General features: G+C 38.3%; 1 protein-coding gene across 1 annotated transcript; it reads left to right on the forward strand.

Moving 5' to 3' along the window:
• Positions 1 to 1,484: 1,484 nt before the first annotated feature.
• Positions 1,485 to 12,784, forward strand: LOC130168933 (AFG3-like protein 1). Its single transcript, XM_056375295.1, has 17 exons — positions 1,485 to 1,688; positions 3,415 to 3,505; positions 3,637 to 3,696; positions 3,789 to 3,907; positions 4,295 to 4,444; positions 4,554 to 4,628; positions 5,418 to 5,536; positions 5,641 to 5,914; positions 6,007 to 6,144; positions 6,366 to 6,519; positions 6,605 to 6,712; positions 8,244 to 8,369; positions 8,509 to 8,619; positions 9,068 to 9,183; positions 9,331 to 9,531; positions 10,051 to 10,245; positions 10,636 to 12,784. The coding sequence occupies exons 1-17, from the start codon at positions 1,569 to 1,571 to the stop codon at positions 10,861 to 10,863; spliced, it is 2,385 nt and encodes a 794-aa protein (XP_056231270.1). The 5' UTR covers positions 1,485 to 1,568; the 3' UTR covers positions 10,864 to 12,784.
• The last annotated feature ends 432 nt before the right edge of the window (positions 12,785 to 13,216 follow it).

Raw genomic sequence — 13,216 nt, forward strand, 5'->3', positions numbered from 1 at the left:
TGAATGCTGCAGTATTGTGGTAAAGACCTATTGATCGATCAGTTACGACCCATTTTTTAAAAACTAGCTGCAACAAAATCAAATATATTTGTGGTTCAGATAGTTATTTTATAATACATCATATTTTCTTTGTTGGTCACATGCTTTGTATGTAAAAGTTTCCAGTGTGACATCTTCAAATGTCTGATCTTGTTTGGCCAACAAGTAAATTCAGTTTATAATTGTAAAAGAATAAGGAACCAGAATAAGGAATTTTGGCATATTTTCTTAAAAGAACCAATCATTAATCCATTTCAAAATTGTTTTAAACTTTCTGTGGATCAACTTTACTGCAGCAATAAATATTTCCCTCTGAAATGTAGTGGAAGTAGATGTAAAAAGTGGCATGAAATGGAAATACTCATAAGTAATGTTGTAGTCATGCCTACTTTGGCAATGGTCAATGTGAAAAACGGATTTTCAAGCATCAAAAAAATATTAGTGTAATAAAACCTCAAATTCTCTATTTTTTCTGTACATTATAATGTATCCTGTTTTTAAAAAAAAAAAAAAAAACGAATAGAGGGCACACATGAATCTAATATCAATTTTACTTTGCCATCGAGTTTAGCTTTTTCCAAAGTTTGCTTTTTCTTTTCTGACTCTTCCCAGGAATTCCCAATATTTATCTAGCAGGCATTTTGTTGGATATGTTTCACTATGTCCTTTCATTTTCATCAAGTATCTCAGTCCAAGTTAATATTGTCTGATTCCCAGGGGAATCTCTCCCATTTATCAATAATCAGGCATTGGAGTAGTGCTGGTCCCAAATGGGCCTAATTTCTTGTCAAACAGGCGTTCTGGCCTTTGAAAGCATTGCATCAGAAAATGTCAATATTGCATGTAAATAAATATCAATACACAGGTTGATTAAAGTTCATGAAGTTTAATATAATCTATAATCATATAAAAAAAGCAGTCTCACTGATTGCTCTATTTTTAAGAAACTAATCTGTGCCTACTTGGGTTTAAAGAGGGTTCAATACCCTATGAGACTGTTTAGTCTCAATAGACATGCTATATTATATTTTTGAAAGCACAAAACTCACGACAACACCACTACAAAGATAATCAGCAATTACTTTTTTATTTTATTAATACTTTTTATTACTTTTATCAGCATACATTTTATCAGGGAAGAATGCATTATTTTTTAATAAGTTTTAGTAAAATTTGAAAGCTGTTAAAAAACTGATTTTTAATGTATTCTTTTTGACTAATCACACATTTCAATAAATTGTTTATTCTCATAATTTTAACGCGATTTTCACGATCTTTTGGGAGGTACCTTTTTTTTTTCTTTTACTTTTTTTGTGTCTTATTGTTTTTTTTAGCAGTATTTTTATTTTTCAGTAAATATTTAGCATTTTAAATTTTAAACAGACAGAACACCCTTGATCTCAAGTGAAACCTCATTCTGCACTTTTGTAACCGTGATCTCGCGAGATGAGAGTGATGGTGTGTTTTGTACTTGTTGATGGCTCGGCGGACAGTCCAGTGAGTGAAGCCGAGAGAAAGTAGCTGAAAAGATGGGTCTTCTCTCTGTGAGTGTCGGGCCATTTCGGAACCGCGTGCGGACGGTTCGGACGTGGAGCCGAAAGTTATCCACAATTTCCGCTACTTTTCGCAGCAGCAGCGCACTCCCGTCGGTACGGTGATGTTGTCATTGGGTTCTTATTACGTAAACTTGCTACTGTTTTGTAAAAAGTAACTGAATGCAAACTTTTCTTTTACAATTGCTACATTTATATGCGTTGGGCAACAGTATATTGCGAAGTTGTATGACGGAGCTGGAGGTCTGTCGTAGGAAAGAACACAGTGTTCCTCAGTGCAGGCAGCAGGCCCCCCTCCCCAAAAAACAACTGTAAACAAACAAACTGCAGCACTGTTTATGTGACGCTCCTCAGTTGTTTGTACTCTCGCGATGCGTCCGTTTGATAATGTTGAGTTGAGAAGTCCATTTCCTCAGTTTCATAATTTTGAAGGGGGCGTGTCTCGGTTAATTTGTTGGGGAGGGGATGCTTTTATCCCATGCTTGTTCACTGGTATTCATTCATTCATTCATTCATTCATTCATTCATTCAGTTGCACTTAGTTTTCAAAATAGATTAAGCAACTGTTGATATCATAGTTAGAGTAGATGTAAAACTCGCTCATGTGCGTGAGTTAGCAGCTAAAAGTAGTGAACTTTTTGAATTGGAGGTTGGATTTCTCAGTGACTATTTTAGAAAATGCCTTCAAAATAAGATGTAGTCTAGGTTCACTGGCTGAGATGAGGTATCTTCCACACTGCTGATCTGCTTCAGTGAACCTTCTGTTTTTTATTCAAGTACGACAATCAAACCAGAGAAACTTAAAGTTCAGACTTTGCCTGATCACTACCAGATAAATAGCTGGTTCCTGACATCTTTGAGAATTAAGTTTACTGCTCAACAGTAACATATCTTTGCTCAGATATATAGAAAGGTGACAAATTAAAGCAAAAACTTAAATAAATAATCAGAGAAACATAACCAATGCAGATGCTTCCACACAGGTGCACTGCATGGTACAATGAAGCAATGAACACTCTTTGAAATCTACTAAGAACTACTGAGTAGGTCCAGTTGATTCCAATTTTGTATCAAGATGGCAAGAGGAAAAGATCTAAGTGACTTTGAAAGCGGGTTCAATGTTGGGGCAGTAATAAAAACAAAGTTGTTCTGAGTGATCATCTTTATCCTATGATGAAACATTCACCAGATCTCAACCCAGCTAAACACCTATGGGAGATTTTGGAGTGATGTGTTAAGACAGTGCTCTCATCAAAACACCAAATGAGGGAATATCCCTGCTCTAATGATAAATAACAATCAAATATTTTGTACCTGTGTGGAAGAGAAACATATTTTAGCCACTTCCCCAAGTGTTTGTAACTTTTAAGAATAATTTCTTTCATGTTTAATCTGCATGTGTGACAGATACGTAAGGAAATACCACGTGAGCTGTATAGCAGCCGTTCAGTGTCAAGTATAAGTGGGTTATCTGCACCAGTGTTGTAATGACTTAATAAAATTAGTTAAACTGTGACAGAGTCCAGAGTGCCTGGGTTATAATGAGATTTCAGTAATCCTGTGAATAATGTTGTTTGGGGTTACTTGGAAGAAACATGTAGCTGGGCAGATTTCTCATATTAAGATGAAAGCTAGTGTGCATGATCGAAACCATGAGACTGAATTATCATGTTTTCATTTCATTTCATGTTACCATTTTACATTAGGTGTAACAGCATCTATCACATGTAACATGTGGATTTCATGCCTTACATGTCTTTTCCCCAGGTCTTTTTATGGCCCTGCATTCACTGCTAACATATTCATCGTTTTTTTATTTTAGAAGATGTCATTAATCCAAAGGAGATGTGGAGGATTTTATCAACACAGTTTCTCACTTGCTCGGTTACTTAGCTCAAACAAACCGCCAAGAGGTAATGTACCTCCTAATGCTGCTTCTCTGCATAATGTAGTTCAGTGAGTGTACACGATGAACTAAATCTTCTTGGGTTGATGTGAGGCATTTGCACTTCATTGTTTTGTTTTTGTTGTTGAATTGGTTTAGGATTCGAAAAGTTTTTCCCAAAGAGTGAAGAAAGCACTGGCGTCAGCAAATCAGCTGAAGGTGAGTAGTGTGTCATTACTGGAAGAACCATGTGTACGTCCTCTCTTCTCAGCACTGCTGCAGCGTATGATTTGCTGTCTGTCACTTTTTAGATGAAAATGCTGAAGAGCAAGAGTCTCTGGGAGGGGACAAGCAGGACACAAACGACGATGAGGACAAAAGACAGAGAGGAGGAAAAAAGGAAGAATCACACTGGTGGACGCAATTTCAGGTGCTAATAATTTGTCACTACAAGGCACTACACACAAACAGTGATGACGTGGAATATATTCACTAAAATGTTGGCATCTGAGATCTTTAAATGTAAAATCTAAGCTTGATTCTACTTATATTACATTGGTGCAAGTTGCATTCTCCATATTTTAATTAAAAATAAAAACAGAAATAGGTGTAAGATGATTTATTGTTGTCCTTAAATCGTGTAGTCCCATAATAGTCACATTCTACCGTAAAAAGGCTGCTCATAGTTTTGAGAGCACACCGCTGCCACAGCGTGAGAAGAGCGGCTTGTTGTTCATGCATGTTGACACAGCTTACAGAATTAACTAATCAGTCCATCAACTCTCTCTCTCTCTTTCGACATTTCTTCATCTTACAGGATGATTTTCCCTTGGATGAAAAATTAGTACGGAATCTTGCCATCGGTGCAGCAGGCATGGCCTCGGCTTTTCTGTACTTTTACTTCCGGGAGACGGGGGTCCAGATCTCCTGGAAGGATTTTGTGCATCACTACTTGGGCAGAGGCTTGGTGAGGGGAAGAGAGTGTTTTGATATCTTCAGAATGTGGATGTCTATTATCGCTCTATGTCTGTGTTTGCAACCATGTGGACAAATTGGTTCTTATGTTGTGTACGCAGGTGGATCATCTGGAGGTTGTCAACAAACAGTATGTCAAAGTCATTCCTGCCCACGGAGTGAACACATCAGAAGTGGTTAGTTGCAGTAACAGTGTCGTAATGACTTAATAAAATTAGGTTAACTGTGACAGAGACCTGAGTGCCCGGTTTATAATGAGATTTCACTAATCCTGTAAATAATGTTGTTTGGGGTTGTTTGGAAAAAACATTTAGCGGGGCAGATTTCTCATATTAAGATGAAAGCTAGTGTGCATGATTCATACCAGCAGAACAAACCATGAGACTGTGGATTATAATGTTTCACTTTGTGCTTCCATTTTACATTATGTGTAACAACATCTATTACACGTAACATCCCAGTAAAATCCCATGCTCTAATCCAGAGTAAATCCATTTAGTTTCACTTTTCTTACAGCTTACACCAAAACATACAGATCTACACACTTTTATATATAACTTCCGTCCACTTTATGAATGTGCATGTTGCAGATGCACCAAAGAGAGAAGACCTACCAGTTTATGAAATTACCAGGTATGGCTCGGCACTGATCAGAATGAAATCTGACTGTAATGAAACAAATACTAATAGATGTAATTTAGGACCAGACCTCTGGCCTGTAACTAATAACAAATGCTAGAAAACATAAAAGTATCAAGAGCATACACGTTGAAACACTGCATGTTTCTTCTCACACATTCCCATTTGCGTCTGTTGTTCAAATAAAAAATACAAGACTTTGCTTTAGACACAAAAAGCACAAGGGTTGCTCCATGACAGTTTGGAAGACACTTAAAGTAGGTATATAGGCTTATTCTCTGTATACTGTATATTACTAGATGTTTTCTGTTGTCTGTATGTTTCAGAGCTATTTGTGGTTCAACATTGGCAGCGTTGACTCATTTGAGCATAACCTGGAGATAGCCCAGCAGGAAATGGGTCTCGACTCCCCAGTACCTGTAATCTATAACACTGAAAGCGACGGGTGAGAAACTAGAATTTTCATATTAAAACAACTTTACTTATATGCATACTGGATTTGCTCCTGTGGCTCCTGGTATAATTGAAGATCTATTTCTTTCTCCACAGGACACTTCTTTTTAGTGTTCTCCCAACCTTGCTTCTGGTGGGCTTTTTGCTTTTTGCCATGCGGCAGGGACCAATGGCAATTGGACGTGGAGGTAGGGGGCGAGCAAACCCCTTTAGCATGAGTGAATCCAAAGCTAAGATAATCAAAGACAACATCAGTGTGCGTTTCAAGGATGTTGCAGGCTGTGAAGAAGCCAAACTGGAGATTTTGGAGTTTGTCAACTTCCTGAAGAATCCACGTCAGTACCAGGACCTTGGAGCCAAGATCCCAAAGGTCACTATCAAGCCCCACAGATATTGTATTGTCATTCTGTGCTAAAGTATATAAAAATTTAATTTCACATACTGTAACATCTTTGTTCTCAGGGTGCAGTGTTATCAGGGCCACCTGGAACTGGGAAGACCTTGCTGGCTAAGGCCACTGCAGGGGAGGCCAATGTCCCCTTCATCACCGTCAGCGGCTCAGAGTTCCAGGAAATGTTTGTTGGCGTGGGCCCAGCAAGGGTCAGTACTGGGCTGAATGCAGGACTTAGTCAAGGAGTCAGGAAACTGAATGATGGGTCACATGCAGTTAATGCTCCTTTTTGGCTAAATTATCTGTAAACCCAATATATCTTTACAGTGTTTAAGATATATACATAGAGACCATTCTACCTTTTCTGTCCTGTCTTTGTTTGAATATTAACTATATTTTTCTAATTTCTCTTTACCCTCTACGATATTAGATAAGGGATATGTTTGCCATGGCTCGAAAAAATGCCCCTTGCATCCTTTTCATTGACGAGATCGATGCGGTGGGCAGGAAGAGAGGCAGAGGGAACTTTGGCAGCCAGAGCGAGCAAGAAAACACCCTTAACCAGTTGCTTGTGGAAATGGATGGTAGGCAGTAGTTTTACTTCTTTCCATATTTGGACCTTTCTGCCATTCCTGGTGTAAAATTTCATAAGTCCTCTTTTCTTTACAGGATTCAACAGTAGTACCAACGTGGTCGTTTTGGCTGGCACCAATCGAGCTGATATCCTGGATCCAGCTCTGATGAGGCCTGGACGCTTTGATCGACATATATACATAGGTAAAGTATAGCATTTATCTGTTGTCGGCATCTTGAGCTGAGTATTTCTACTAATTTCTTGTTCTCTTTCTTTGTTCTGATAAATGGCTCTCACTAATTGCCACTTGCTATCTTGACCCTGCATTAGACACATATTATGTCTTATCATACTATAAGTATGAAGAGTTACAGTGTCTGCAGGTTTTGATTTGCAATTTGCCAATGAAATGATCCCAAATAACTTAGCTGACATGTCCCATGACGTGTCTGTCCTCTTTGGACCTGGAGTTTTATTCTTATTTCCCTTATTCTTCCCCACCAGGCACTATGCAACAAGTGCAATTCAGTGGCACTAATGTGCATGCAGACCCAGATTTACAGCTCAGCACCGGCGACAGCCAGGGCTGAGGGCATAGTGTTTTCGAGTTGTCTGTCCGTCCTATTCTCATGAAGGCGATATCTCACTAACGCCTTGAGGGAATTTCTTCAAATTTGGCACAAACATTCCCTTGAACTCAAGGATGAACTGATTAGAATTTGATGGTCAAAGCTCAAAGGCCAAGGTCCATGTGACCTCTCAAAACACGTTTTGGCCATAATTCATGACTCTATACACTAATTATGACACAATTTCACATAAATGTCTAGTGTTAATGATGAAGTGATGACATTTTATATCCAAATAGTCAAAGGTCAACTTCACTGTGACATCATAATGCTTTGCAAAAACACTTGTGGCCAATATTCACTGCTGTAACTCAGGAACTGGAGATTGTGACCATACTTCCTGCAACTTGGCTTGTTGGCAGAGGCAGTAATTCTATTTTTTTTTTGCCTGCTTCAGATGGATTATATTTACTAACATTCATACTCGTACTGGATGGCTTCCAAAAATGAGCTTCAAGCCTATTAGATTTGCTTATGTTCTGTTTTTTGCACCTGTTCACTTGTGTTGCATGCTGTGAGCTTTTATCTTTTTGTTTGAAATGGTTGATCTTTTTCTGCCTGCTAAGATCTAATTTGCTTTGCGCCAGCAGTGCTGGACAATGGTGGGCAGGGCAGTTTTCTCTCTGACAAAGAAAACTGGGTCAAAATGAGAGTGCTGGCTTTCTATAAAAGAAGGATTAGATAACTGGAGGCCAGCATGAGGGATGGGACACACCGCTCCTCTCTGTGTTGTTTAGTTTCACTTTTCCCTCAGTGTTTCTGTGGTAACATGTAAACAGTGTTGTTGAGATAAAGTTGCTTAAAAACAGTCACATGACTAATTAATATTTGATCAGTAATTAGTTACATAACTTGTTACATCATAATGTCACTCATTAAAGAAATGTGTGGATTTAGCCTGCATGAATAATACATTGTGTTAAGCTCTTCAGGCCACAGGTTCAACCATTGCAAGACTCAATTTAATTGGTTCTTCAAATGCTCCTTCACACACACTCTCCTACCTTTGTGTCATTCTGAGCTGTCAGTTTAAGAAAAGACTTGTAAACATCAGAATATTCACAAGGCATATGACAAAATGTTTTTTGTTTTCTTTTTTCTACAGGCCCACCAGACATTAAAGGAAGGGCATCCATCTTTAAGGTGCATTTAAGACCTCTGAAGTTGCACTCCAGTATAGAAGTAGAGGCTTTGGCTAGAAAGCTAGCTGCACTATCCCCAGGTTTTACTGGTAAGAACAAGAGATTTATGATTATGTTGCACACGCACACACAGCTCAGTTTTTATTTAAATCTAAAATAGTCATACAGTTTTTTTTTTCTGTCACATCACAGTCTAACTTGATTGTGATGTCTTCTTGTGCATCTCAGGGGCTGATATTGCTAATGTGTGTAATGAGGCTGCTCTAATTGCTGCACGTCACCTCAACCAGCATATCAACACTAATCACTTTGAACAGGCAATTGAAAGAGTTATTGGAGGTAAGTAAACAACCACATTTATGCACAGTAATCATATAATGCCTTTTGGGTGTGGGTTATACACAATAAACAAGTTAGTTAGAAGTGACATCATTGGTCTTGAAGCAATGAGTTTTGCAATACATTTCTATAATATGAAGTTAAACTTTATACTCTTAGTTTATATTGATTAATATTTAATATTGCTCCATAAATCTGAACTTGGAGCTTCGATTTGAGATACAGACTGTGTAACTCACATTATGCTAATATACAGTGTCTCATTCAGGCTACCCTATAAGGATTTGATTTAACATTTCTACTGTACTTACAGTGTGATTTCATGCATTACTCAAAGATAAAGTCTTTGGCTCATGCACCAACCCAAAGACATCTACTGTATGTCTGAAGAACATGTCAACCCTGATAACTTTCTGCCTGTATATTAAGACATTCTCCTTTCTCTCAGGTCTGGAGAAGAAGACTCAGGTACTGCAGCTTCCAGAGAAGACTACTGTGGCATATCATGAGGCTGGACATGCTGTGGCTGGCTGGTTCCTAGAACATGCAGACCCCCTACTTAAGGTATTCAAACCATTTCCTATTCCTGTTGTCTCCTGCACTGCTGCGTAACTTCATAACCTTCTTTGGTTTTATCATCTCAAGTGAAAGTAGGATCTCACCAAAACGATTACACTGATTATTAGATTGATTATAATGTACTCCCTCCAGGTGTCCATTGTTCCCAGAGGGAAAGGTTTGGGTTATGCCCAGTATCTGCCTAAGGAACAGTACCTGTTCACCCGGGAGCAGCTGTTTGACAGAATGTGCATGATGCTGGGCGGTCGAGTGGCTGAGCAGGTTTTCCTTCATAGAGTAACCACGGGAGCACAAGATGACCTCAGGAAAGTCACACAGTCTGCCTATGCACAGGTAATCACCACATTTAACAGCAAGCATGTTCATGGCTATGCTCGCTGTAAATACAGGCAGAAGGCTGAGAGGTACTGTATTTGATTCTGGATTCAAAGAGAAGTTGATTAATAACGTAGTAGGGATAATAATAATAATGATGTAGAGGACTACAGTCTAAGATAACTAGTGATTTCACTGTGAATGTTTGAATTTTAGATCAGATTTTCTTAAAACTATAGCAGCAATGTCAGTGAAGAATTCATTATTATTTCAATAGAACTTCAATAACAAGTAGCGCCTTGCAGACTTAGGGTATGACTCCAACTCTCTGTGAAGGTGCTCAGTTAAAAGTCACTTAACATCTTAAGTAGGTCAAAGAAGTAGGTCAAAATCTTATTTTGCCCAGAAAATAAGGCACATAACAAGCGGTTGGTTTGAAGTGAAGCAGCACCATTTGCTGTAATTGACATTTGCAGTATTTACAGACTATAAAGTTCACTTGTCTCTTAACAGTGCTAATTTCCTCTTCATTTTTAGGTCGTAGAGTTTGGAATGAATGAGGCGGTGGGTCAGGTTTCCTTTGACTTCCCTCAGCGGGGCAACATAGTTACTGAAAAACCCTTCAGTGAACCTACAGCCCAGCTCATAGACCAGGAGGTCCGTCTGCTCATAGATGCTGCTTTCCAGCGAACACTTCAGCTTGTCACTGAGAAGAAGGAAATGGTGGAGAAGGTGAAAACTATTTTCACTGTGAGAACTGTTGGAGAGAGGTAGAGAGGAGGAGTGCAGTCTTACCAAAGCAGCTCACTGAACAGTATGATGCAGCAGCTGGTAGCTCCTTTGTGGTTTGCTCCTTTTTTTTTGTTTTAAACTGTTTCGAAGAATTGTGAGTAAGATGGGCAACATCAGCTACCTTAAACAATTAGTTGTGGTTATTATAATCATCATTATTTTAAATAAAATAAATATAGATACTGCTATTACTAATGCTTGAGTGTTGCTTGAGTGTGAATGAAAATCTGTTTTTGAGGTCTGCCTTCAGTAATAACACATGCTATTTGACGAAGGAGTTAGCTTAAATTAATACTGTTTATTGATTAAAATGCTGGTTTTGTGTTGCAGGTGGCAAAATGTCTTCTAGAAAAGGAGATTCTAGACAAGGCTGACATGGTAAAGCTGCTAGGACCCCGTCCATTTCAAGAGAAGTCATCATATGAAGAGTTTGTTGAGGGGTTGGGGGAATTTGAAGAAGACACCTCTCTTCCTGAAGGGCTAAAGAACTGGAACAAGAACAAGGATGATGAAAAACACTTGCAGGATCGGCAAAACAAATCAGCCCTTTACCTGTAGGTCCACGTGCTGCCTCATAACAAATATTCCACTGGATTTGGATTTGGATTGAAGTGCAGCACTGTCTGGTTCACCTCACTGACAGCTGCAAGAGGAGCAATGGTGATGTGTTGCACAGGTCTTTTTCGACCAAGATTATGCCATTTGCAAAATTTTTATTGTAGTATTTTTATTGTAGTTTTTATTGTAGTTTTTATATTTAGCAGGAATTCCAAAAAGTCGTCATTAATATCAGGACATTTAAAATCCAGTAAGATAAAGACCTTGGGACAGTGCCTTTTAGTGTCCTCTGTGCTCTTCCTCTCACACTCTGATGCAGTCCCATAGTGTCCTACAGTGCAATAACTCTGACCAACACACTGCAGAACAACTGGCAGTCATGGTCAGGAAAGCTATTGAAAAAAAAAAAGAAGAGGAATCACCTGACCTTATGTGAAAGGTGCATTAGTTACATGTGTAGTTTGGACAACATGCTGTGCTGGTATCATCATATGATGGCATCATATAGAGATACATTTTATTCTGAGGCTGGTTCTCCTTATACAACCTTACTCACTTTCAATTTCACTAGGTGCTTATTCTTAAGCCTGTGGTACAGATTTCCCAATAGAATGAGGATGCAGTTTCAGCCACCACTTTGTTATGTTGGTGGCTGAATATGTAATATGTGTTTTCACTGAGTGGGGAACAAGGTTTCTTGTTTTCTTTCAGATTTTAAATGACTGTACTTTTAACTGTTTTTAAACTTTCTTCACACCACAGTACAATGAAGACATTCTTACATTTCTGGGACTTTGTCTCAGCTGACAAACATCAATACATTTTCATTCCCTCATACTCTTCCTGCAAACTTCAGCCTTCCTCAACCTGGTTCTCATTAATGTATCAGTAAAGGCAGTTGTTAGAAGTCAGTGTTTGTAAATCTGTGCACGTATGATACGTTACAAATCTTTTCAGATCACATGTACTTTATTTAGGTTGTTGTTCTGTCATAGTAATAAGAGTCGTCATTGATGTAGACATCAGTAACTTAAGGCTGATAGTTAAAGCTAGCACTGGAAGAATGAAGTATTTAAAAATGGCATTTCACGCGCTGCTGCAGTTTTAGCTCTGAAACTGATCTTTAACTCTTCAGTCGCACTACCTCACAGTCTGTTCCTTACTGCCTCTTAAAAAAATCCTCTGGACTATTCATTGATAGAAAGAGTCATATTTCACTCACATCGCTTTACTGTATTGAGTGTGGATAAAACAGATGAGTAATTGCTCAAAATGAAGTGAAGCTTAATTGGCTTTTCCATTAATGTGTTTGTGTGGCCCTCTCCCTCTGAGTACATTATAACCTTCCTCCAGCATTTATTAATGTAACAACAAATTGCTCCCATTCAGGGAACTATTCTTTCAGTAAATTGTGGGTAATTTTTGAATGTTTTCCTAATTGTGAGCCAACCAAACTAAGCTAGATAATTATTCATGTAGAATTCTCATTTCCTGTATTTGAGAACCACTCCTTGAAGGGCTTGTAGTACACTGTTAACTAAATGTTAATAGTCTCTGAATAATTAGGCCAGTTGCTCCTTTGTTGAGTAAACAGGTTTGAAAACTGGATCTCGGATTTGCTTGAATCACATTTTCCATTAGATGGTTCAGACCCCAACCAGCATGACGCTGGGACATTTTGTCATCCAGATTTTTCAAAAAACACTAATAAATGATGAGCAGGCTGGTTGTATATCAGCGTGTACGATAAATGTTGTGTGTTCTGTGCCTGGTTGACACTGTACTGTTTTTGCTTGATGAATATTCCTCTTTACATGTCAGCGAGGATTATCGGTTTTACATTGAGATGTGAAGACAAATGAAAAACATGAAATGTGAGGCTGTTGTGGCTCACACCAATATTAAACAGTTTTTATACTCCTCTGCTTTGTCTTGTTTTTTTTCACAATATTTTCACTCCAGTGTGTTAGACCAGCTTTTTTTAAGCGACAATTTACTCACAAAAATGTAAGGATTCTTTTGATGTAAGGTTTTAACAACATTTTATTCTGGCGTTAGTATATGAAAGATGTTAAATGTAAAAGAATTTGTGATTATAGATATAATTGCATGAGAAAAAAACTGAACAAAAACTGCTTATAAACCAGTTCTTCTGTAATAACGCACACTCTTTAGCACAAGCTTGGTTTGGTATCTACAGGAAACACAAGATTAATTGTAAACCCATTGCCACTCTGTTATGAATCCAATATAGTTTTTGCAGCTTGTCCCATTCCACTGTGCCACATCACTGATAGTGCACCATTGATATTTCATATAAAGGAGACTATAATTGTAGTAAATAAATACTGTA

Source organism: Seriola aureovittata, chromosome 1 (assembly GCF_021018895.1).
Source record: "Seriola aureovittata isolate HTS-2021-v1 ecotype China chromosome 1, ASM2101889v1, whole genome shotgun sequence".
Classification (NCBI taxonomy): Eukaryota; Metazoa; Chordata; class Actinopteri; order Carangiformes; family Carangidae; genus Seriola; species Seriola aureovittata.

What these genes read in the sequence shown, in the direction of transcription:
- LOC130168933 (XM_056375295.1), top strand. Translation starts at nt 1,569, where the DNA reads ATGGGTCTTCTCTCTGTGAGTGTCGGGCCATTTCGGAACCGCGTGCGG. An exon ending in GCAGCAGCGCACTCCCGTCG is followed by an intron (nt 1,689 to 3,414) that starts GTACGGTGATGT and finishes TTTTTATTTTAG; the next exon opens with AAGATGTCATTAATCCAAAG. An exon ending in AATTGAAAGAGTTATTGGAG is followed by an intron (nt 8,620 to 9,067) that starts GTAAGTAAACAA and finishes CCTTTCTCTCAG; the next exon opens with GTCTGGAGAAGAAGACTCAG.